We start from the raw sequence: 22,241 nt of genomic DNA, 5'->3' as shown, positions 1-22,241 counted from the left end.
CATCAGGGTAGAGATGGACCTGCGGTCATTCGTTGCTTGAATTCCAGACACCAACCAATCCAGCCACAGGTGAGCACCTCTCCCCCCCAGCTTGGAGGATCTCGCTTCCTTTTCTCCCTGATTGGAATGTGGGGGTTAGGGATTGTGTTGCCCAGGAGCTACTCTGAAGCCTCCAGAGAACCCGCTGCTAACTGGACTCTAGGACTGTGTCTGTCCCGGAGTCTCAGGCAGTTCTAGGGCAGCGCCGTCCCGCCTGTTGCCCAGCAGACGTATCCGCCATCTTGTTGAGGAAGTAGGTCGTGCAGATGGACAGGTAGGAACCAGGGGTCATGCAGTGGGGGAACACTATAGCCCACTATAGCAGCACGGGAGGGAGGTCTGGTCAGAGCATTAGCTGCTGGCTCCACCCCTGGCTGTAGCTGTCAGAGATGTGGTCCCAAGGAGTGGCCAGTGCTTGTAGTGAAGTGGGTGGCACATGGGGGACTGGGTCATGCCTTACAGAGCCAGAGGTGACTAAGCCTCAGGAGCTGGAGTTAGGGACTTGGGGTTCTGTCTCTGAGAGCTTAGCACGCAGCAGCACCCCGGGCTCCAAAACTTGAGAAATTAGCCCTTCCCTGTAGCCTGAATCTTCCCCCATCCTCGCCAACTGTCAGCTTCTGTACTATGTAACAAAGTGCACCACCAGACAATAGCTGCTATCAGAAGCCATTGTCCCTAGGGCCAGTGCTCAGCTGGATGGGTTTGCCCACTCTGTCATTATGTGACCTCTGGTGGCTTTATGCACGGGTCTGGTGGCCTGGTCAACCTTCTCCAGCAGGTTGTCTGAAACATCTCAGCATGCAGACTAGCAGCAGCAGGATAGCCCAAATCCCTTGCCAACCTTGTGCGGGTTCCACTGACACAGCGCAGACTGGCAGGCACCGATGTTTGAACGGTGTGGTGGGAACACCTCTAAAGTGGAAGCTCGTCAAGGTCCTCGGGTCAGTGGAGATCCTGCTCTAGAAGACTCTTGCGGATCCTGAGTTTGTTGTGAGAACAGCATCTGGGGTTCTGTTTCCCCACAGTAGCTCATTCTTACCAGTGCCAAACTTCTTGATGGGATGTAGCTAAGGCGCCCTCACTTCCAACTGCACTGTCCTTCCAGCCTTCAAAGTCAGAAGTGAAAAAAGGCCATTTTTCTTTCTAAGTAGTCTACACCAGATATCCAAACACCCTAACAGCTAAGGAAAGACACAAGGCACACAGAACTGGAGGGGGTACCATGGGGAATCATGACCCTGATGATCTTAGGAGAGCCGGAGAAACGTCACCAGAGAACCCTGCAGCTAGGGAAGTCATAGGCCAAATCCCATACTGGGTCCTGCTGAGGCTGTCTGGTGGCGCACAGGATTGGTAAAGACCATGGCCTCACAGAGTATAGACTGTTGATCACTAGGCCTCCTCAGGCCACAGAGGGCCAGGTCTCACACATAAAGGGCTGGGTGATCTCTGTGGCCCCAGAGAATCTCAAGGACCACCCATGAAAAGGCCATGGAATGTAGCAAGGAGTTCCCTTAAAGCAGTCCTGAGCTATGGGAGCAGACGCATGGTGGAGGTAATACCTTGTTGAGTCTTACCACCCGAACAAACTAGCAAGTCTCACGCACGCACTCCTCTAAGGTTGGAGAAGAGCTGGGGATGTCATAAAAGTCCTTGAGGACCCCCCCCCCCCCTTACTTGGGGTGAAGTGGAAGGCGGGTAATGGATGTCAAAGTGAGTATTTACAGACCAGTGAGTGATGGACGTCTTGGCTCCGCCCACAGGGGTCCAGCCACAGACTACTTTATAAAGTCAGCCTGTGTTCCACACAGGATAGCTGGGTCTGACAACTGGGTCACACTCCTCCTGTTTACAGATCAAAGGGCTTGAAAATGGTCGGGGGACAAGCAAAGACCCCAAGACTCCATGACCTACCGCTGGATGGTACGGTGGAGCCCGAAGAGAGCTTGACCACAGAGTAGGGCACCTTAACCCAACACTGGCATTTGTTAGCTGTGAGACACAGGCAGACGTGCTATGGTGGTTTGCATATGCATGGCCCAGGGAGTGGGGCTATGAGGTACACCCTTGTTGGGCGAAGTGTCACTGTGGGGGTGGGCAAAGAGACACTCCTCCTAACCTCATGGGGGCCAGTCTTCGCCTAGAGGCAGGCCTTCAGATGGAGATGTAGAACTCTCACCTCCTCCTCCAACACACCTGCCTGGATGCTGCCATGTTTCAGCCTTGATGATAATGGACTGAACCTCTGAACCTGTAAGCCAGCCCCAATTCAATGGTGTCCTTATGAGAGTTGCCTTGGTCACGGTGTCTCTTTACAGTAATGGCAACCCTAACTAAGACACATGCTTTTCTAAGTCTTGGTTTCCTTGTCCTCAAATGACAGCCATCATGTGGGCAGTCCCTTGTCTTTCCTTTAACATGGCTCTCCTCTTCACACAAGCCTTGAGGACTTCGCTCCTTCAGGCATACCCGAGCTGTGGGGAGTCCCCTGTGGGAGACCTGTGAGCGTTGCAGTCACACTTCTCCAAAGTCAGGGCTGGGAGAGATGCCAATGCCAATGAGGTAGAGAACCAGGGGTGACTGACTGAAGTGGAGACTTAAGGGTTCTTTGGAAAGTCAGTTGTGTTGGATGGCGTTTTGCTGGGGCACACACGTAACGAACACGTGAAAGAATGTTTTCCTGAAGTAGGCATGGGTGACAGAGTAGACTCGTAAAGGAATGTTTAGCTGAAGCAAAGGAGGATGCTTTGTTAACATGAGTACGTGGAAGGACACTCGCCATCACAAGTATTGGTTTGCCTTACATTTCATAGTTGAGGTCTGTTTGTCAGGACTTTATAAACAAGACCCGTGCTGAAGCAAAACCCGTGGAGGACACGAGATGTCTGGACAGGGGCTGAGCTAGGCTTGCTCATGGAGCTAGCTGTGCAACACTTGTTGATCTCGGGTTTTCTCTGATCTTCACTTCCCCGAGAGAGGAACAGTTGGAGAACTTGCTATTCTTGGTGTCTCCTGCTGACTTGTGCTGAGGCTGAGGCCTGGCTGTCTCTGCTGCCTCCGCTGCTGATTCGGGTTTGCTATCCAGACTCTACCCAACTGGACTGGCATCACTGCTGGGGCATCCATGAAGCGCTTGCGAGTGGATCGAGCTGCCGCTGCAGACCTGTGAACTGAACAGCCAATTTCCAGACCACACAGATGGGAGTTGCTCCAAAGAACCTTTCTAAACAGGTCCATTTCCCCGGTACCTCTGGTGGGTGGTGGACTAAAAGAGGTTAAAGCATTTAAAAACAACCATTAAAAATAAGTTTAAAAAAAAAAAAAAAAACTACTTACAGGTGACCTCGTAGAAGCCTGCTACATACAGCTGCCCGCCTCTTATGTTTAGGTGGGAGGAAATGGGCCTTGACTTGAGGCCTTCGTGGCTTTGATTTGGGGACATATAGCCTTCCTCATCTACTTGAAGCTTCTACACAGCTATGTTGGTCTTTGAAAGGGTCCTTCCCTCCAAGCGAATCTTCGTAGTCAATAAAGACCATGCTCAGAGGCTCCTGCTCTGTGGCTGTCCTGGCAGACACATGGTGGTGTCTGGCAGGCCCCACCCTCCATCCCTTCCCTGCTTCCTTCTAGGTCTTTCTCCATCTCCTGGTGAAGGCCCAGGTGCTATTCTCAGCACTCACTCCTTTCATTTTTCTCCCTTGCCATCACCACCAGTCTGGCACTGGGTTCTCAGAGCCTTGTCTCATCTCTAGACTGTTGCTCTCAGGTTCCCCACGACACATGGAATTGTGTCAGGACGAGCCCCAAGACTCTGCAGACACACACACACACACACACACACACACACACACACACACACACGCGCGCTCTGTGTGCCCTTCCCTGCCAGGCACTCCCGCAGCGCTGGTTCTGAGCCATGTGTACAATGCTATCCCTGGGCCACAGGCTTTCCCTTTGTGTCATTCTAGGATGTTAGTGGAGGCAGACACACACAGAGAGGGATTCCATCCACTTACTACAAGTTTTGTTTGAGGCAATGTTGGCTTTGAAACTTAGATTCCTGCCTTTGAAAGTTGGGGCCTAACAAAAGTCTTCAGGTCAATGGGGACTTGGGGCTTCCCAGGGATTATGGGAGTGCTGGTCTTGGGCTTCCTGTTTGTTTCTTGCCCTGTCTCAGATAGGAAGTAAATGACTTTGCTATTTCAAAGAGGGCCAACAGGCTACACAGTGAGACACTGTCATAAAATTTGAAGGCAAGAGGTCATGGATGAGGGCCTTCGAAACTGTGCACCAATAAGCCTTCCTACGTAACCAGACTTACCGTGATGCATTTGTTGGTGCAAAGAAAGCTCGCTAGCATAGCATCCAGGCAAACCATACATCCTGGCTAGAAAAGGGAAGGCCACAAAGGCTGTCAAGACTCCGCCCACTGCTCAGGCACTGAGGCTATACTTTGCTGACAAGAGGCAACAGAAGCAGTGGTTGGCTCCCCACAGCGGGGACTGTGCAGGGCCAAAGCTTGGCGAGACTGGCAACAGAAAAACAGCTAACGACAAAAACTTCCCTTATCTGACTTTTGCACCACAGACTTCAACACCACAAACTTTATGAAAGACACAGTGCAAATTTGATGCCAGCTATAAGCCAGTCACAGAAGATTTTCAAATCATTCTGGTAGAGCTAAAAGCTAAGAGCAAAGGTCACCCCCAGATGTTTGTCTCACAGGGTCAAACACTGGGGTGATAATACAGAGACCCCAGGCCTGCTTGGAAGGAGAGAAAAACACCCCATTCTGTAGGAAGATGGATGGACATAGGGATACCAAAAATTGTTTTGTTTCATATTTTATTACATCAATGGCTTGAAAATTTTTATTTAACTTCAGCAAATATTGGAAATAGAAAAATGAATTCTGCAGAATTTCACAAATAGATTTCCCAATCTCCACTAACAAATGTTATAATAACTCAATGGCTAAGCAGTTATAATGCTATGGACACTTGCACGAAAACAAGCAAAGAGAGGCATGGAAATGTTACTTACAACAGCGTTATTACAACATGTCTTCTTTAAAATTTTAACATGGATTTTATCACTTCAAAAGATATACAGCATTTCCGTTATATTTGCAAACTTAACCTTATACATCTTTTAAAATCTTGAAAAAATTTTAAGCAATCTAAAAAGCACTTAGCAAAGTTTTAAGTCTACATAATGGAATGCTATCCACTCCAGGATAAATGTTCGTTTTAGAGAAGGAGACTGTAAACACTCATTACTTTACAACATGCATAGACTCTGCTGACCTTCCTGTTGGACTGAGACGCTCCTGCAATTGTGCTTCGCTGCAGTGAGGAGAAGCTGAGACCCAGGGAGGGGCGGAAAGGGCATTCATTGCACACGGTCATTAGACTCAGGTGACCTCAGACTGCCTGTGGTCAGTCTGAGGCAAGACTTACTTGATATTAAAAACTTGAATCCTGGGTCACTAGGTGTACAACAGGACGGACGTGAGACGTGTCTTTCCTTTGCTTACATGAAAGCAGGGATCCAGTTAGTTAGTGTATGTAATGCACTGTTTGGCTTATTTTTGGTGTGCAATTTTACCAATAGTACATCTCATAGTCAGAAAACGAAGCAGGGTAGAGCTGAATTTAAAGTGACACGGAACTCACTCAGACACAGCACTGGGAAAACTGTATAAACAGAGCTCCTGCTTCATTAGTCCACCACCATGAGCTTTGTCAAACTTCTGTTGTTTTGATTAAGGTTTGTGACCGCCATTGGGGGGTCGTACAGAAACTGTGGAAACCTTCTTAGGAAGCTGTTTTGACAAATAAACAAAGAGGCAGCAGGTATGCTGTGAGCCTCTGCTCCTGGGACACAGCACCCACTGTGTGACACTAATCTGACCGCACGACTGAGGCATGGGGACCTCTGGGTGAAGAGCTACATTACAGAGTTGATCACTGTGCTGACCAGTCAACAATATTCAAGTAACAGGGTGTTTAAATGGACAAGGGAAAAGAATTACCTAAACACTTTACATGTTTACATAAAATTAAATAAAACAAACTTTTAATGCATATGCAATACAGTTTATATCTTTAGGGATCTCTAAACTAAAGTTAGACTATTATTTGTGTCCATGATACTATATTTTGCACAATAACTTATATTTAGAAGATTTTCCCACAAAAATATATAATTATGACATTCCCATTGATACTTTTTAAGATCGCAAAGCTTAAGTGACATTCCACAGAAGCAGGCATCACGTTCCAAACCTAACCTGCGGATGCACCTCCCTTCTGACATGACAGTCACAGTGCAGACCAGAGCCCTCGGCTTTGAAAGCTAAGCAGTTTCTTGGACTTACATCACTGCGGACTATGTCATGAAAACTTTAAAACATGGAGACTGCTCCAGCAGCAGCCCGGCAAGGACCATGCTCTCCCCCGCCATGTGGAAACAGCACGCCTCTGTTCCTTGGAGAAAAGGCCAAGGTCAGCTACTCTGGTCTTAACCATACCGAGCGACACCTGACTCTGCACGGCTAGAGGCCACTCAGTGCTCATAACCAGGACAAAGACAGAATGAGCCCAGTGCCTGGAGCCGGGCATGGCCACCCTGCTTGCCTCACCATCCCAGATGATCACCATGCCCGCACTGCCGAGGCCGCACTGCCGAAGCCGCACTGCCGAGGCGGAGCAGACCTTAAGGAAAACAGCCTGGGCAGGAAGATGGGCACAGAGCTGCCGGCAGGGAGAGAGCGAAGCCATTGCAGCAGCCACCCTGGAGCACAGCTCTGCTCACTGGAGGGGAGGGCATGCAAAATGCTCAGCGAGCAGGGTTCTATCAGGTATGTGCCTTAGTGTCCCTGTGAGTCATACACACAGTCATACACACAGCGTAGGCTGACCTCGTCCCGTGTTTTCCTTCCCCTTCAGCTACACAGCAGGTTTATGATAAAAACATAAAAAAAGTTACTAGTGTTCCTCTGTTACTGGTCCCTGCGGGGACTGTGGGCTGTGCCTCTGGCACGGTGACTCTCTGGCTCTTCCGATCAGTGGGCTGGTGTGAGAGGAGGGACAGAGTCCCTCAGCACTCAACCTCAGAATGACCTTTCTCCAGACTTCAAGAAGAATGTACACCCTATCCCCAGCCTAGATTTCTATTCAGCTGAATCTCTTTCTAAAGAGAAAATCAGTGAACTTTAAAAAAGGGGAGGGGGAGGTGCTCAGGAGACAAAACACCGAATTTTAATTGCATATTTTAAATTCCTAAGAACTCCATCCATACCTTAAATACTTTAAAGCATCTACTTTTTTTTTTCCTTTTTGGTACTGAAAGCAGAAAAAATATTGAAAGCTGCAAACAACAACAAAAGGTATTTCCACATGGTTAGTGCGGTCTCAAGACGCCATGGATGCTCGAGCCCAGTCTGGCCGGCTGCTCCTCGAGCCCTGCAGGCCCACAGTCTGGTAAGAGAGCACTCATGAGCAATCTCTGCTCGCTCCCAGTCCAAACACTCGGCATCACACACCACTCGGTACGCTGTTCTGTTTCCTCTCGGTCTCACTAACGACACACCCATCACTTTTCCGTCCTATCTGCTGCTAAAAGACAGGGGACAGTGCTCGTGTGATCACACCAGTACACAAATGACACAAAAGGACACATGGAGTGACATAAAATGGCCAGGCACCAAGAGGATGAGAGCTAACGCTGTGTAGCATCTAGAAAAGCATCCTTGGCTTCTCTATTATCCTTACTGAACTGACCCGACATTAAAGTCTGCACTCAAGTCTGCAGACACTCCCCATCTGCTACACCTCAATGATGTCATCTTTGGCAAGCAATAAACTTTGAATAAGACACTTGAACAGAAAAAGGACTGATAGGATGGTTGCCAGAAGGAGAAGGCACCAATTCCAAATGTACAAGCACCAGGTACAGTGATATGAACCAAATCTCTCAGAGCTGGGTGGTGATGGTGGTGGCTGGGGATCAAGAAGAGATGGGCGCACCCACTTCCTGGGACTCCAATGCTGAAGGCTGAAGGCAGAAAGCGCTGAGGTCCACGCTCCCGTTAAGCTACAATGTCCAAGGACAGTTGCTGCAAGTGAGCTTTTACCACTTGGAAAGGAGAAGAGGGAAAGAGTTAGGGGAGAGAGAAGGGGAGAGAAGCCACCTGATCCATAGCCATAACTGCCCTCTCTTTAGGGACCGGAGTTGCATGAGAAGCTTGGTGATGGAGGTTACACGATGTGGTCTGCTGATGGGCTGTGATTTCCAAAGAAGCATGATTGTATTTAGGTGGCTGCCCCAGAAAAGAAGGGGAGAATCTTTCTAGAAGGCCTACTGGGCCTTCTGAGAATTACACTATGCACAAAGTAGAAACTGCAGGCCATGCAGGAACAGAGCTGGGCCTTTCAAGACTACCTGTTCTGAAGCTGTTGCCTGGGAGAGCTGCCATTGTTGGGGCTCAGGGGGAGCCAACTGGAGGGTAGGTCCCAGACTCGAGGGAGGTGTGCAGGCCGTGGGTCCCCCAGCCCTTAGGCAGAGTGAGATGCAACGGAGCTCTCTGGGAAGTCGTGCCAGCATGGAGGAAGGAGCAAAGGATTAAGGCAGATGTAGCGAGGACCGGAAGTGTATGCCTTTTTTGGTAATAGCTGCTTGTCCACAGAGATGTGATGCAGATGGCTAGGTGATGTCTTGGGATACCTGATATCTGGATAACATGTCGTCCATACCAAGTGTTCAAAGCTACCCATAGTTTTCATGAGGCAGATGCATATCTTACGTCGAGGACAGAAGCAGCCTGAAAGAGGGAAAAAGGAAGGAAATCAGTGAGAGCCATGTCACAGCACACACCGGCTCCGGGTGCTTCAAGAGGGAGAGCAGGCATGCGCTCACCAGAGTGCACTGGTGCACGGCACTCTTGCTCCCAGGCAGGGAGGTGCTGATGTACCTTGGACCAGCTTTTCTCTTTCTAAGCCTCAGCTTCCCTAGCTGGTGAGGTTGTAGGATTATAATGCTTCCTCTGCACGGTTAGATAAAATAGCCAGGGACACGTCACCACAGCACTGGGACAGCAGGGACACTGGGGTTTGCCTGTGGTAACCATTCCATGCACTGTCAGAGGACCGCTGTGATACCGGCCCCTGCTGGAGCCCTGGCATATAGAACACTCCTCCTTAAAGGATGAAAGCATTTTTACTCAAAACTAACTATCCAGAGGCATGGATATACTGAGGAAGCAATTGAGCTACAAATACGGAATGTAAGAGTGCGGCTCTCCAGGTGAAATGGCGCGTAAAGAACTGTTAACTAACTAAAGCAGCCACTCCTCTCTGGCCACACACCCATTCTGATTTGGTCTCTAACCCAGCCGCTCCATCACCCTCTGTGTGGGTTCGTAGACTTCCTGGTCTGCTCTCCCTTCTCAGCTGTAAAAAGTCTGTAAAACTGACAGGTCTTTGTGTTGGTGGCACTTGGAGAAATTCTGATGTCCTCCAACCTGTGAGGACAGAGATCCCAGTTGGTAGAAACAGGATAAATACGAGGGTGAAACCAAGGCTCCATCTCTGAGTGCTGGCCTCACGATTAAGCAGCGCCCTAACAGGTAAGTCCCCAGGCTCTTGGTGAACAGAAATCATTACAAGCCAAGTCTCCTTCTGCAAACTAACCTTAGAGCACAAACAGAAGGGCTGGCGATGACGTGAGGAGCACAGAAGAGGGAGGGCCGGAATGGAAGAGTTCACATCACCAACTCTGGCAACCCAAGTTTGATTCCCAAAGCTTACAGAGGAGGAAACAGTGGGAAGAAGGTATCCAGTTTAAATGGTCAACAGACAGAGAAGGACATGCAGGTGACGCCCTGTGCTCTGCCCTGCTGTTGTATTTCTAGAGAGGTTGAATGAAGACACAGGGAAGGTCCAACACCACAGAGACGCTCTAACGGGCTACTAGGGCGTGCGTCATCAGTTAGAGGGCACAGCCACACTGAGAAGGACAAGCAAGGGCCATCCATACAAGAGGTGACAGACAAGAAAGGAAGCACGCAAGGGAGACCTCAAGGAAGGAACATTAACAGCACAAGGGAGGTTCAGCCTGGCAGGACTGAGCCAGGCAGGACTGAGCCAGGCAGGACTGAACCAGGCTGAAGAGAATGACGCCAAGCTCCCTGCAGAAGAACTGGCCTCCTGGTACACCAACAGTCCTAACTTCACCCTCAGCTCTGCACCGCCTCATCACTGGCTCACTGGGAAGCCACCATCCTACTGATCTTGTTTCCAAAACCTTGGGAACACTGCAGGAAACGTGCTAGAAAGCCTTCATTTTCACAAATTCTAACTCCTTTTCTCCTCGCCTCTAATTTTTTAAAGGTCACATGTTTCTAATGGAGCAGTCAATACCCAAGTGAAACTCACTGCTAAGGCACAAACACCCTTGTTTTAACTGTTAACATGCCTGTAGATGTTACTGCTCCTGCGCGCGGGTAACTCAGGAGTGCGGCTCCCACCCGTAAGGTGCAGATTTTGTGCACACACTACTGAAGAAAGTACTCAAGGATTGAATTCTCAGAGCGCTGTGTTGAGAGGCTTTTCCTTACACACACCTTGGCCTTGCACAAAAGTGACCTCACTTTCCTTCAAGGTATTCATTAGTGCGTTTAAGAGAACAGAGCCCAGAGCAAAGGCCAAACAAACACAAAACAATCAACTCCAAATCACTCCTGAATGGTTTAGGAAAGACATCGGAAGTGAATTTCCTCAAAAGGTAAATCAATCCTTAAGTTATTAAGCCAGTGGACAAATCCAGGTTTGTAACAACTCCTAGCCTTGGCCTCACATGCTGCTTCTGTAGGAGGAGGAAGAAGAGTACACAGGGGAGTAGAGAGAGGCAGTAGGTAAGCAATCCTGATACTGGTGGAAGTGCCACCCTGACAGCCCTGATGAGATGGATGTCATATCTCCAAAATCGCAGTGCCAGGGGTTGGGGATTTAGCTCAGTGGTAGAGCGCTTGCCTAGCAAGCGCAAGACCCTGGTTCAGTCCCCAGCTCCGAAAAAAAAGAAGAAAAAAAAATCGCAGTGGCAGTCACATCACATTAAGTCCCAGCAACCACAGGACCAGCTTAAGCTAGGCATCCCTCCAGACAGCCTAAGGCATGCAGCCTCGCCTAGAAGGTGAGCAGCCCTTGACAATGGCAGCACTCGGGACTACTGATGGCCATTCCTCGGCAGGCTCTGATCGTCTTTTACGAGTACAGAAGAAAGCCAGGCTGTAGTGAAGGAGTGGAGAGCCCACAATGTTGAGCTGCCCGAGGCAGCACAGACACTGCTGTACTCACAGGTAAGTGATGCTGAGTGACTGGATCTGTAAGGTGCTTCAGCAGCTACAGAGCCCTGAGCACGGGTACAGGGAGGAGACGGCCTGGCCTTTCCCACACTCACCTCATCTTCCTCCTCCTGGATCTTGACAGAGCTTTCCGGGGACTTGGCAGGCTTCTGGTTGGTGGGCCCGTTGGCCTCCTCTTTGCCATGCTCGGCTTCCCACTCCTGTAAAACTTCATCTATGCTGAAGCGGCGCCGGTAATTCACAAAAAAGTTTTTCACCTGAACAACTGACTTGTTCCCGATCACATCTGAGATTGCCTGAAAATCTCGCCCGTATTTCCTAATGGCTAAGGACAGAAGAGAATATTTTTTAAAAAATTTAGTATAGGAGAAAAAAGTTTAAACTTATATTTATCTATTTACTTTTATTTTATGCATGTGAGAGTTTTTCCTGCATATATGTCTGTGTACCACACGGGACCCTTGTGCCTGGAGAGTGGAATGAAATCTTCTCGAACTGGAATTACATGGAGGTCCTTGGGAGCCAAACCTGGCTCCTCTGAAGGAGCAGCAAGCGCTGTTACCATTTTTTAAACAGCACAACTGAGGCGGGAGATGGCCGAGCAGGTAAAGCACTTACTGATGGACATGATGTTACAGGAGTGGAAAAACAAGGCAGTCACCTTTAGAGGTGTCTTACAGATGGACGGCGGCATAGAAGCTTAGGAAAATCCTGCCTACTGGAGACCTCTTACGTCATACACACGAGCTGCTGTGGACATTCCGCTTTGCCTGTTCAGAGTTCTGGTCTAAAACATTTCCTTTCCTCTTCTCACGCTCACACTCCCTTTGTCCTCTGAGATTCCTGCTCACCCATTCAGAGTGCAATGAGCGAACTCTAAAGTAGAACGCACTCACAACTTAGACAACTGTGGCTTTCACGTTTAAAAGACAGGAAAGGCCTAGGCCTGTAACTCCAGCCCCTGGGAGTCTGAAGCAGAGGGATTCTGAGTTCTCAGCCAGCCTGAGCAGAAGCTGAGACTTTCAAAACTAAGCGTGGAATGAGGGTGTTTCACAGTGGTGTAGCGTCTGCCCAGAATGGCCCTAGGTTCAATCCTTAGCAACCACACGGGTGCACACACACACGGCCAGGAGACGGAGCTGCTGTGAGAGCAACTTCAGAGTTAGTTTCCATGCACTAAGGAGAGCCCCCTCGTACCTTGTACGGCGAGAAGCTGCTCTTCTGTTGTCCAGCGTGCGTTACATTTCTGAATAACCTAGATATCCAAATGGATTGTCAACTTGTTACATCATCTTTATGGAAGCTCAATGAACTTTTTTCATGTCAAGATTTTGATACAAACTTGGTTCCTAAAATTATATCTATAGCTTTCCAAAACAAGACACATTAAAGATATGTACCAAACAGATACCAACATTTCAAGCACATAAACTCCACCCTGGTTCTACGATCAATAGAACCCTACCTCCGGAAGTCGATAAGGCTCTATCCCACCAGCGAGCTTTTCTTTAAGAGCGCTGTTCGTCTGCTTCATGTTCTGAATCTAAGAGAGAGAAAAGAGTTTTGTTTTAAATAAATGAGAATTGGGAAAGACATCTCTGATGGGGAAAAAGGACAACCATGACAGCAAAATCCTTACAAGCCTAACTCCAGATGTAATGTCTTCACCTTCTTACAAATGATTTTTCCTATTTTTTGCCTGACTTAGCACACTGAGCTTTTTTATATGTATGCATGCATGCATACATGTATGTCATGAGACGCAGAGAGGAGGAAAGAATTCAGCCACGTTCTTTTTAATGCCCCGTGGATACCCAAAGGAGACAGACAAGTGTGTCCTTGTCCTGCAGCTCTCAGGCTAGGACATTTCCCATGTGTGATGGGGTGGACCTCTGACTTTTAACATTCTCATTTTTGAAAAAGCCACGGAAGGAAAGACCAGAAGTGAGATGGGAAAGCACCAAAGCTTCAGGAGGGCAGGCATCACCAAAGGAAGAAATCGTTTCTGCTTTTGTGTTGTTTCTCAGTCAGGGTTTCTCTGTGTACTCTTGGAGGTCTTGGAATTCACTCTGTAGACCAGGCTGGCCTTGAACTCTCAGGGATCCCCCTGCCTCTACCTCCCAAGTGCTAGGATCGCCTGGCTAAGAAGAAACCTTACTAGTGAAGTAACATTTAAAGCAAGACTTTAGGAAAGACACGGCACACCATTTAGTTCCCCTTCCCTGTACTGGACAGAAGCTTAAGACCTGACTCTATCACTAATACAGACAGACAGACAGACAGACAGACAGACACATACACACACACACACACACACACACACACACACACACACACACACACACACACACACACAGCCCTGCTATACCTTTAATACAAGAGTCTTGCTACGTTCCTAGGCTATCCTGGACTGGACTGAGCATCCTGCCCTCCTGCCTCAGTCTCCTAAAGAGCAGAGACGCAGCTCGTCTCACCAGGCTCTGCTTTCTGCCTTCATTTTTGCCTCTTTCAAAAATTAGTTTGAAGTGTTGAGTGTGGTCATCAGCAGGTAACTCTGTACAGTTGATTCCTCCTGTCATGCGGGCTTTGGGGGACTCAGATGAGTTTCATCTAGGCGATTTCACTAGGCCCCATCTGGCTTCTTAAACAGCCTTTTATACCAACGTATTCTTTTTTTCCTTTTTGTCTGTCCTGTGTTTTCAAGACAGGATCTCACTATGTAGCCATGGCAGACCTGAACTTGCGGTGGCCTCACACGAACAGAGACGGGCCTACCCCTGCTCTCGTGTGCACGACTACTTCTGGCTTCTACACAGTCTTTTAAAATTCCGTTTTGTTAAGTGCTTTGGGCTGGGTTGTTCTTTGAGATAAGTTCTCACTTTGTAGCCCATGCTGGTTCTGTCTCCAACTCACGAGTTTGGACTTAGACTTGGAGACCAGCCCAGGCTAGGGAGTACGCCTTGTCTTCAGAAAACCCACCAATGATAGGTAGAGAGCTAGAACCCAGGATTTAGAGTTACAACAGACAGTTTAGTGGTCAACATAGTTGTCAACTGGAAAGGAAATTGAGTAAGAATCAGGATACTGCTGTGTGTGGCATTTAAAGAAAAAACAAGCCATGTACCGATGTAGCTGCCCTATTGCTCCTCCACCCCCTGCCCCCAAACCTCCTAGGTAAACATACCATACTGTACTCTTGTTCAGGGGGACTCTTCTGTCCTGTGAGACCACTCATTCTCTCCTCAGAACCTCCTGCCACAAGCTTACCCACTGAGAAGAGGACACTTCCAGCCCCAGCCCTCAGTCTTCAAAGATATGCGGCTCCTGAAAGCCAGGAGTAGAGTATAGGCTTCTGGCAGAAGCCTTTGTTTCCTCTGCTCACAGGGAGAGAGAGGCTGCTGGCCCCACCACCATCTCCTTTTCTTATAGCCCTATATAGATTCAAAGAGTTCAAAATGGCTTCTGTAGCTTTCAACACTGCAACTAGTGAGGCTTCTTGAACTGGTCAATCACGTATTTTGTTCCTTTGAAGTGAGTCTTTCCTTGACCTATCTGCAAAATTAGGTTCCTAAAGTTACCAATCCACTGACTGGCTGCCGTTTGGACTCTCCAAGTGCATCTAAGCTTCTGTCTCCTCATGACTATGTTAGGCTCTAAGCCCTCCCTCTTCAAAACTGCCAATCTGAGTAGTTAATTTAAATCAAAAACACTCTCATCCTTGACCCTGCTGAGAAAACCCTGCTGAGAAAAGAGTGTCCCTTCCTTTTACAGTTAGCATCACCCCTGCATCCCCACTCAGCAGAGCTCCCCCACTGTAGGCAACACCAACAGTGTCCTAGCACAGCAGCTCAGGCAGATCAGACTGTAAGGATTAATCTTCTCATTTGAAAAGAGGTCTCTAGGAAGATTAAGTGAGTCCCCTAAGATCAGAGCATAGCTGTGCTGGCAGCAGGTTAGACTCTGGGAGGATGCTTGCCCCTCATCTGTGCTGCCTCCTTAAACTAAGGAAAGACAGAGCTGTCAGTTCCACCATCTGGAGCCCGACCACCTCTGACAGCTGGCTCCCCATCACGCAGCCTCATCAACCAAGAGGAGAAGGAGAAACAGGAAGAGCAAAGGACAGAGAGGGGAGAAGAACACCGACAGACAGAAGGCCTGCTCTAGATTGTGAAGCTGACCATGATAATTCAACGTAATAGCCATGAACTCGATGCATAACTGGTGCTATGCCTGCAGTCTCAGGTACAACTCCCATCACTGACACACTCTCCCCAAAACACCTATAATAAGAGCACCCCAAATGTACCAAATATCTTAGAATTGAAGGATGTGTAAGCCTTGCACATCAAAAATGACACAACACAAATAATTAAAGATCTGTATAGGTGGATGGGGAATATCATCTCTAATCAAAAAACCCTCTAAGGATAATAATTTCAGGAGCTGGAGAGATGGCTCAGTGGTTAAGAGCACTGACTGCTCTTCCAGAGGTCCTGAGTTCAATTCCCAGCAACCACATGGTGGCTCACAACCATCTGTAATGGGATCTGATGCTCTCTTCTGGTGTGTCTGAAGAAAGCAACAGTGTACTCATACATTAAATAAATAATATTAAAAAAATATAGTAATTTGAGAGCTGGCAGTGGTAGTGAAACATGCCTTTAACTAACAGGCAGATCTCTGAGTTTGAGGCTGCCAGGTCTACAGAGCGAGTTTCAGGACAGGTAAGGGCTACACAGAGATACTGTCTTTAAACAATATAAAACAAAACAAAAGGTATTAATTTAATAGCTGTAACAAAATCTTAGTCAAAATTTGAGTAGAATTGCTTTTTCTGGAAACTGAAAAGGTGATACAAAGTCTTAAGGAGACAGGACAGGGCCAAGGGTAGGATGAGGCCTAGCTGGCTTCCCTATCACACACAGAGTGCATGTCACAGACCAGGGCACCAGGCATTGGTGAAGGGCAGACAGCAGACCTGCCCACTTTCAAACAAAGGTCTCAATGCCCCACAGGGGAAACTTTTCAGTAACCAATAGTTGGTCAAATAGATGTTCGCACTCAAAACACCTACATGCAACACCACACCCAGAAACGGACTTCTCAGTAGGCTCAAGGTCAAAGGTCAAAGGCTGGGCCAACAACGCTTAGATGGTATTCTGCATAGGCCCCTCACCTGGGAGAGGTTCTTTAGAAAGGTGAATTTATCTTATGTGTATAGGCGCTTTGCCTGTACTGTCTGTACCCCTGGAAGGTTCTTTCTTATCAGCACTCAAAACCTACCAACCTAGGAGGAAAAAAATGGGAAATCGTGCTTCTTTAATGAATTTCAGAAAATACAGTTAACAGGAGTAGGGGAAGAACAAAGTGGTAAATTATCCATGAGATGGATAGGAAAGAATTTAGAGCTGGAAAAAAGGCAGCTCCATGAGGAGATACAGTCTGTGGCCAGCCTGAGCTAAGTGGCATGTCAGTGTTAAATAAACACACTCACCCCTAAAAAACAGTCCAGTAGAAAACCAAGGACAAAGACAGGGTAGACATCCTCAAAAATGAGGACAGCCTCAGGGCTGACAACTAAGTGGCAGGTAAGCGATGTCAACGAAGCCCAAGGAGACCTCATCACAACACACCAGAGAAAGGCCACAATTTAAAGACAAGTGCTGGCAGCAAGTTCAACAACCATTATCACTGGAGACGGCCACGTCAACCTGAGGAGGGTCAGCCAGGCCTGGGTATGATATTTCTGTTGTCACAACTGGGAGGGGGAAGGTGGTCCACAGTGAGTAGGAGGTAGGGAGGTGGTGCCCAGAACACACAGGTCAGTCCACAGTGGACTATGGGTGGGAGGGGCTGGCACAGCACAGACAAAGTACATGTGAACTGGAAGGACGCTGAGGAAAGCCCTGGACATAGGACGGACAACCTGTCGTCCTCCTCGGGATCTAAGGGACGCACTCTACAGAGCAAGCACACAGCCCAGATCCATAACTACTGTGGGAACAGCTTGTGTAACAGCCCCAATGCAAACAACCCAAATGTCCACCACAGTATAATGTATTGCTAGTGGGTGTTTCTAAAGAATGAGAAAGAGCAGATCAAAAGTAGACCTTTATAAAACACGGCACATCTCATAAAACCCCAAAACCATCCCCTTAGGTAATACAATAGAGGCAGACTGAAACAATCCCAGACGGTTCTTTTAACGGTGGTGAAAACCAAACCCAGGGCGTCCCACAAACTGAGCAAGTGTTCTACCACTGACTACATTACAAGCCTCAGCCCAGAATCTGCACTTTAAAATCGTAACAGCAGCCCTCTCCTGGGAGGCGGCGAAGGGGTGAGAGGTATGATGGAGTCTCAGAGCTTGAAGGGGATGGTGGTGAGGGCACTACAGGCAGTGCTCTATCCCCGACACAGATAAAGGTTACTTGAGTATATTATACTGTAAAAGTCAGTGGTATGCACACACACACTCACACACACACATATGCACACACACACTTTTTATTTATATAAATAGTCATATGAATTTCTCTCTATAAAATGGCTCAATCTAAAAGTAATTTTAGAGGGAAGGGGCAATATTCAAGATGACCCACCCAGTTCCTTAGCCAGCAACAGGCTGTGGAAGCCTGGCAGTCGGAGCTCAATCCCTAGACTCCATAAAAAGGCAGAAGCAAAGAATCAACTCCAAAAGCTGTCTTCCGAACTCCACACATCACAGCATGTTCACCTTCCCCAGTGTCTGTGAGGGCATTCTAGTGTGCAAGCTGACCTCTGCACACAGGCTTGCAGTACCTGTCGTTTGATGGAGACCAGCTCCATGTCCAGCTGTCTCAGCACCGTGGTCGCAGCAGTAGCATTAGCAGACACAGCCTCCACATCTTCTTGAGAAAGAAACATGCCTTTTGGAGGTTTCCTTTTTGCTCTATTTTTAGCTTGTGTGCTATGTTTTTCTTTTTTGACCTGAGGAACTGTCTCAGTAGGGGGTACCTGCGTGATATACATATTGGATAAATAAAATTAAAAAACAGAAATGTCAAAGTAGCATGTGTCATTAACATAGCCCCAAACAATCTAAACCAATCACCATGCTTATCTAAGCGCCAACCACTTAAAGATAAACTGTGGCTAAGCACAAAGAACATTCCTTTCTTCAATAGAAACATTGTATTCTACCTCAGCTGGCCTCTGTGTTAAGGAAAAAGGCAACAGGAGAGAAACAACAGTCTGACTTCTCTCTTGAGCCCTGTGCCCACGTAGATGGCTATGTGCCAGGCAGATGAAGTGAGGAGATCGCCTCTAGAGGCTGTGGGAGTTGGAAGGAGGAGCGGTGGTCTGAAGTTTTGAAGTTTCCCATTACGAAATACAAACTTTGGGACTGGAAAGAGGGTCGGTGATTACAAGCACTAGCTGCTCCTTCAGACCCAGGTTCAATTCCCAGCATCCACAAAGCAGCTCACAGCTGTCTGAAACTTTTTCAGAGCATCTGAACCCTCACACAAGCATGCATGCATGAAAAACACCAATGTACATAAAATAAAAATAGTTAAAAAGAAGAACATGAAACTGGCATTTCATACATCATTTCTTCTTGGACAACTTTTAGCTTTTAGAGTGAATTATAATTTGTTCTAAAAATGTGCTATCATTCTTAAATCATTGGGCTAATTTTTAAAAATACTTTCCCTAATATCAAAGCCTTCAGGAATAAAAAACCAAAGCATTTACAACGAAAGGATTATGTCTCACAGGTAATCTCTGAAACAGAGGGTTTTAAGTTGGGCACCGTGGCGATATATTTGTAGTCCCAGCATTTGGGAGCCAGAGGCAGGAGGATCAAGAGTTCATGGTCATCCTCAGCTACACAGTGAGACGGGGGCCAGCCTGTGTTATATGCACATGGGACACCTTAAGGCAACAATTCTCAACAATGTAGAAATTATTTTAATAAGAAAATTTGTATAAAGACTTAGACACATGACCATTAACTCCCTACTGTTCATGGAGAGAGGCCTTAAGTAAGCTATCAAGCTGTTTAAGACCAGTTAACTCAAGTCTAAAATGTTCATATGGTGAAGTAATCCATGGGCTATGTATATGAGTATATTTAAAATACATTTCAAAAACTGTACTTTTAGAAATAAAAATTCTGAACTTTATATATATGCACATATGTTCTAGAGAAAGCTGCCTTAAAAGCTACCAGAATGGAGCAGTGACTATACGGGCGAGGACGCTATAAATCACTTTAACTCCCGTTTGTCTGCTGACCTCCACTGTCTATTTTTGTATAAAAATCATGTAACATTGCTACAGTGTTACACTTAGTCTTTTGTTTTTCCAAGCTTAAAGCAACCATCCCTGCCACTACTGGACAGAGAGCAGAGATGCCTCTGTGGTCCAAGTGACCACAGCCCCTGCTCACTTCACACCGCTGAGCAGCCCCTGAACCATGGCAGTCACACCCGAAGGAGCTGAGGAGTCCTTCATGGACAGAACTAGTACTGGCATCTACTGCCCACGAATACTGGCGAGGGAAATACCTCCTTTTTGCTTTCTCTGTTTGGGTCGATGTCGATGTCGACGGGATTACTGCCGTTTGGTTCTTCCAGTTCGTCCTCACTGGAAGAAAAGACCAGGGACGGGAAGGTTTTTCTGTGTTACTTCAGTCCACACGAAAACTACAAGTGCCCTCTAAAATTGCTCTGTACATCTACAGACTGCTTCATTTATATACATTTTTATATAGAATTCCAACTTGGTAGTTTTTTTGGTCCAGTGGTTCTCAACTCTCCTAGTGTTACAACCCCTTAAATACAGTTCTCCATGTTGGGGTGACCCTCAACCATAATAAAATTTTCATTGCTACTTCATAAATGTAATTGTTATGATGCTAATATAAATCTTTTTTGGAGACAGAGGTTTGATCTAGGTTGAGAACCGCTGCTCTGGAGATCTGAGAAATTTTGCCCAGAGTCCTAGCCACTGATTTTACAGACATCGTATGGGAGGTCAGTGACCACTTACGTGCTACTCTCACGGCCCTGTACTGAAGTGCTGGGAAGACTGTATCCTAACAGGGTAAAGGTCCTGAGGAGAGGGAGCAGGGGGACAACACTTCTCAGGACCAATGCAGTAATGCACAGAGGAGCCCCCGGGCATCGAGTGTCACCGCGCTGGCTGTGCATGTCAGAGTCAGGTCGACAGGCCCCAGCCTGCTCCATTCAACCCTGACTATTACTTAGCAGAGCACATCTGCCCGCAGCAACGACTCCAATGCATAACCAAACAAGGCCTGAGATAAAGACGATAAAAGCATTGATCAAAAGAGTGCGGAGCCAGGCGTAACGGCACATGCCTTTAACCCTAGCACTAGAAAGACAGTGGTAGGCAGATGGATGTCAGTGAGTTTGAGGCCTGCCTGCTCTACATAGTGAGTTCCAGGACAGCCAGAGTTACTTTGAGAGCCCCTGGAATGTATTACAGAAAACCCGGAGAGCCTACATTTTTAAAGGACACATACACCCCTGTCACTCTAACACAGAAGCCTGCCTTCTGAGAACCAAGCATCTGACTCGCCCTGAACAACCTGCCCAGCAGAGCCCTCAGAGCTGACCCTCGGCCTCACCAAGTGTGGGGTTACAGCCATCTTCACTCATCTCTGCTACATGTTAAGCCGAGGAAGCAAGAAATAAGACACACCACACCCTTCCTTCCTGAAGCCTAAAGAGTTATCCGTAAAGTGAATACCAGGACTGGGAGGCTGACTCAATGGTAGAGTACCAGCAATATGCGAGTTCCGAGGGGGTGGGGTGCACACAAAACCAACAGCGACAACAAACCAATACCCCTCTAAGAGACTATGAACCGATTCTCTAGCATCTCCATCACGAGACACATGGTTAGGGGAGTAGGGCAGTGCTGGTCAGCACTCGTTTCCAACTTGACAGGATCTAGATCAGCCAGGAGACAAGCTTCCTTCCAGGCAAATACTCATGAGGGATTTCTAGGTCAGGTGAGCTGAGGGGTGAGCCAAGGCCATTCCATGGGGTGGGGTCAGGGGGTGAATGACAAACAGGAAGTACAGTGAGCAGTACCAGCTCTCCCTCGGATTCCTGACCTGGCAAATTCTCTCTCTCAAGCCCCTGCTGCCGCGTCTGACCTCTTCTTGAGCTGTTTAAACAAGGTGAACAAAATCCACTGTCTTCTCTTCAAAGCAGGCTAACCGTGAACACGTGCTACACGACTCTTTTCCCACACTCAGCAGATTCTGACCCATGAAGCAGCACCCTCCTTATCAGAGGTGTCGGCTTCAGGGGAGGAAGGAACATGTTACATCTCACTGACTGAAAATCAAGAACCACCCAGGGACTTTCATGTCCACTGCCTCTCAGGCCAAGGCAACTGCAGAGCCTTGAGTCACAGCCCTTTCCCCTCTGTCCCCGGCCCTTAGACACACAGGTGGTCAGGTGACACTGCAGGAGCGCGCTTACCTTTCTTCTCGCTCACGCTTTTGTTTCCGAGCGTGACGGTCCATCACACTGGTTTTAGTTCTGGTTTTCTTCCAAGAGTAGTAAAACTTCACCAAGCTGGCTATGGATTTATCGGGAAGCTAAATGCGGAAATCAAGTTGGTGCAGAGTGAAGCTAGCGTTTGGCAGTCAAGAGTGCTGAAGATACAGTTCATAAGATCATTTAAAACAGAGACGGAAAACCAACAAAATGCGTTTTCCTTTTTAAAACATTAACTTTATTATAAAAAAGTTGGAAAAAAAAAAGAAAGAAATCATACACCAAAATTAACTGGACCCAAAGATCATACAACTCAATGA

The 22,241-nt window shown here is 47.6% G+C and overlaps 1 protein-coding gene across 1 annotated transcript in view; it reads right to left on the bottom strand.

Moving 5' to 3' along the window:
- Positions 1–4,867: 4,867 nt before the first annotated feature.
- The window catches only part of Rcor1 (REST corepressor 1), a 76,517-nt gene continuing 59,143 nt past the window's right edge, over positions 4,868–22,241 (bottom strand). The window contains exons 6-12 of the mRNA NM_001415131.1: positions 21,904–22,022; positions 19,954–20,032; positions 18,206–18,400; positions 12,870–12,947; positions 12,602–12,659; positions 11,500–11,729; positions 4,868–8,863 (exon numbers count right to left, since the gene is read on the bottom strand). Coding sequence (NP_001402060.1) covers positions 8,822–8,863; positions 11,500–11,729; positions 12,602–12,659; positions 12,870–12,947; positions 18,206–18,400; positions 19,954–20,032; positions 21,904–22,022 — 801 coding nt within the window. The 3' untranslated portion in view covers positions 4,868–8,821. The remainder of the gene's footprint in view (positions 8,864–11,499; positions 11,730–12,601; positions 12,660–12,869; positions 12,948–18,205; positions 18,401–19,953; positions 20,033–21,903; positions 22,023–22,241) is intronic.

Source organism: Rattus norvegicus, chromosome 6 (assembly GCF_036323735.1).
Source record: "Rattus norvegicus strain BN/NHsdMcwi chromosome 6, GRCr8, whole genome shotgun sequence".
Classification (NCBI taxonomy): domain Eukaryota; kingdom Metazoa; phylum Chordata; class Mammalia; order Rodentia; family Muridae; genus Rattus; species Rattus norvegicus.
Note: the sequence above shows the minus strand (reverse complement) of the source record. Positions and strands in the feature narration are given on the sequence as shown.